Source organism: Alosa alosa, chromosome 9, assembly GCF_017589495.1.
Source record: "Alosa alosa isolate M-15738 ecotype Scorff River chromosome 9, AALO_Geno_1.1, whole genome shotgun sequence".
In the NCBI taxonomy this organism is placed as follows: domain Eukaryota; kingdom Metazoa; phylum Chordata; class Actinopteri; order Clupeiformes; family Clupeidae; genus Alosa; species Alosa alosa.
The window spans coordinates 32288009-32290314 of NC_063197.1; the positions used below are offsets into that span (position 1 = coordinate 32288009).

Genomic DNA, 2306 nt, shown 5'->3' on the forward strand with positions numbered 1-2306 from the left:
TAGTGTACACATATACTGCACACACAAAGGATTTGATCCATCCAGGGGTAGTGTACACATATACTGTACACACAAAGGATTTGATCCATCCAGGGGTAGTGTACACATATACTGTACACACAAATGATTTGATCCATCCAGGGGTAGTGTACACATATACTGTACACACAAAGGATTTGATCCATCCAGGGGTAGTGTACACATATACTGTACACACAAAGGATTTGATTTGGATCCAAATTTGCTAAGAAAGGGAACAAGATCCAAACATTTTGGGAAGAAAGATTGATAATGTAACAGCTCCATCAAGCTTACATGCCTTTACAAGACCTGTGTGATAATTTAGGATATTATACCGAACACTTATGGATAAACAAAACATCTTTGTCTCCAGATTTGCATACTATGGTGGCTGAAACAGAGCAACATTTTGCCAATATTTTGGCTTCCTTCTTATGTAACCCCACCAACCGCAGTCCTCTAACCACATTTTTGTGGACATGATGCTTCCGAAGATTAAAGATATCTTCGGTTGGCATATAGGACTCACCAGTGACTGGTATTTCAGTAACTTAGAGTAGTAGCAGGTGTCCATATACAAATGGAAGCAACAGCCCACCTCAATAATGAGTACAGTTTTCAGAGTCTTGTTTACAATTACAATGTCTGGAGTGTTTGCTATGCTTTTCCAAGATGGCGGCACGTGCACAATGTGAGGCTCGACGTCTCTACTGCATTTTATTGGCTTTGTACCTGTACTCTGCTAAATGAAAATAAAGTTGAATCTAACCTAATCTAATCTAATCTTTTAAAATGATCACTGTCAGGTACATTGTGTTGGAACCAAATAATTTTAACTGTACTATGCTTAAAGGTCTTACAGTCATGTCCGTGATTTATTTTTCCTAGATCTTTTCCAACCAGGTTGACCAGTCATGCCTGGCCACATGTCCCCTGTAGTGTACACGCAGTCCTTTGTAGTGTACACACACTTCAATAGGAGCACCGCCCAGCGCCCAGTAAGGGATCCAACTCTTCGCCACCGTCGGTGTCTAAAAGCCTACTTAAGATGTGTTCTTCGCCACCGTCGGTGTCTAAAAGCCTACTTAAGATGTGTTCTTCGCCACCGTCGATGTCTAAATGCCCACTTAACATGTGTTCTTCGCCACCGTCGATGTCTACTGTAAATGCCCACTTAACATGTGTTTGAGCCACCGTCGGTATCTAAATGCCTACTTAAGATGTGTTCGAGCCACCGTCGGTGTCTAAATGCCCACTTAAGATGTGTTCGAGCCACCGTCGGTGTCTAAATGCCCACTTAAGATGTGTTCGAGCCAATCGTTTGGGTGCGCTTTATACGAGGATGGACAGAGCACCCGTTTCATCTACTTCAGCTGAGTGTGCTTGGGTTGATTTTGTTTACAACAAAAGGTTTACAACAAAATCTCTGCGGCTGGAGAAGCGAGATGTTCTAGATGTTGTAGAGATGTTCTAGATGTTGTAGAGATGTTCTAGATGTTTTAGAGATGTTCTAGATTTCGCTATCGCGTCTGTTGTACAAGATATTACAGTAACAGTGCCATAACTAACAGACGAACAGTAAACAGCGATTAAATTTGACATCCTCAAATTTTGTGGGCAGGGTAAATTCAGGCTGAATATCAGGCTATGTTGAAACATGCCCCATGAAACATGGCCCATGCCTGATCGGCCTTCTCTCTGACAGTCTCTGGGAATTTTCCATGTCGATAATCATATGATGCCACAAATCCATTTGAATAGCTAGCATTAGGCCGCCTGAGCATTTGAATAGCGCTAGCTAGCATTAGGCCGCCTGAGCTCAAGAGCTTGAAAAGTATGGAAATGTCCCCTCTTCACACATTTGCATACAGTCAGACAACTTTGGACACAGCACCTCACCAGACTGTGTGTGTGTGTGTGTGTGTGTATGTATGTGTATGTATATGTGTGTATCTGTGTGTATGTGTGTGAGTTATGAGTGGGCCAAGATAAGGGTTATTGACGTATGATAATTGTGGGTGTGTGTACTTCCCTGTGCAGGTTTAAATCGAGGCTGTAAGTGACCAACTAAACTGAAGTACTCCAAACGGACTCCAAACCTCCAGCTCCTCCTCTACCTGTGCTAAACTCCCCTCGGCATATAAACTCCTTCTCACTCCTCAACCTGCACTACATGGAAATGGAGACCCACAGCAAGAGACGACAGAGCAGCCAGGAGGATCTACTGGGTAACTACATTATTATTATTCTTCTCTATGGTGTGTGTGTGTGTGTGTGTGTTTGTG

The 2306-nt window shown here is 42.8% G+C and overlaps 1 protein-coding gene across 2 annotated transcripts in view; it reads left to right on the plus strand.

The window, feature by feature from the left end:
- The first annotated feature begins 2109 nt into the window (after positions 1 to 2109).
- The window catches only part of LOC125300578 (stomatin-like), a 6758-nt gene continuing 6561 nt past the window's right edge, over positions 2110 to 2306 (plus strand). For both annotated transcript variants that reach the window (XM_048252596.1, XM_048252597.1), the window contains exon 1: positions 2110 to 2249. In XM_048252596.1, coding sequence (XP_048108553.1) covers positions 2195 to 2249 — 55 coding nt within the window. In that variant the 5' untranslated portion in view covers positions 2110 to 2194. The remainder of the gene's footprint in view (positions 2250 to 2306) is intronic.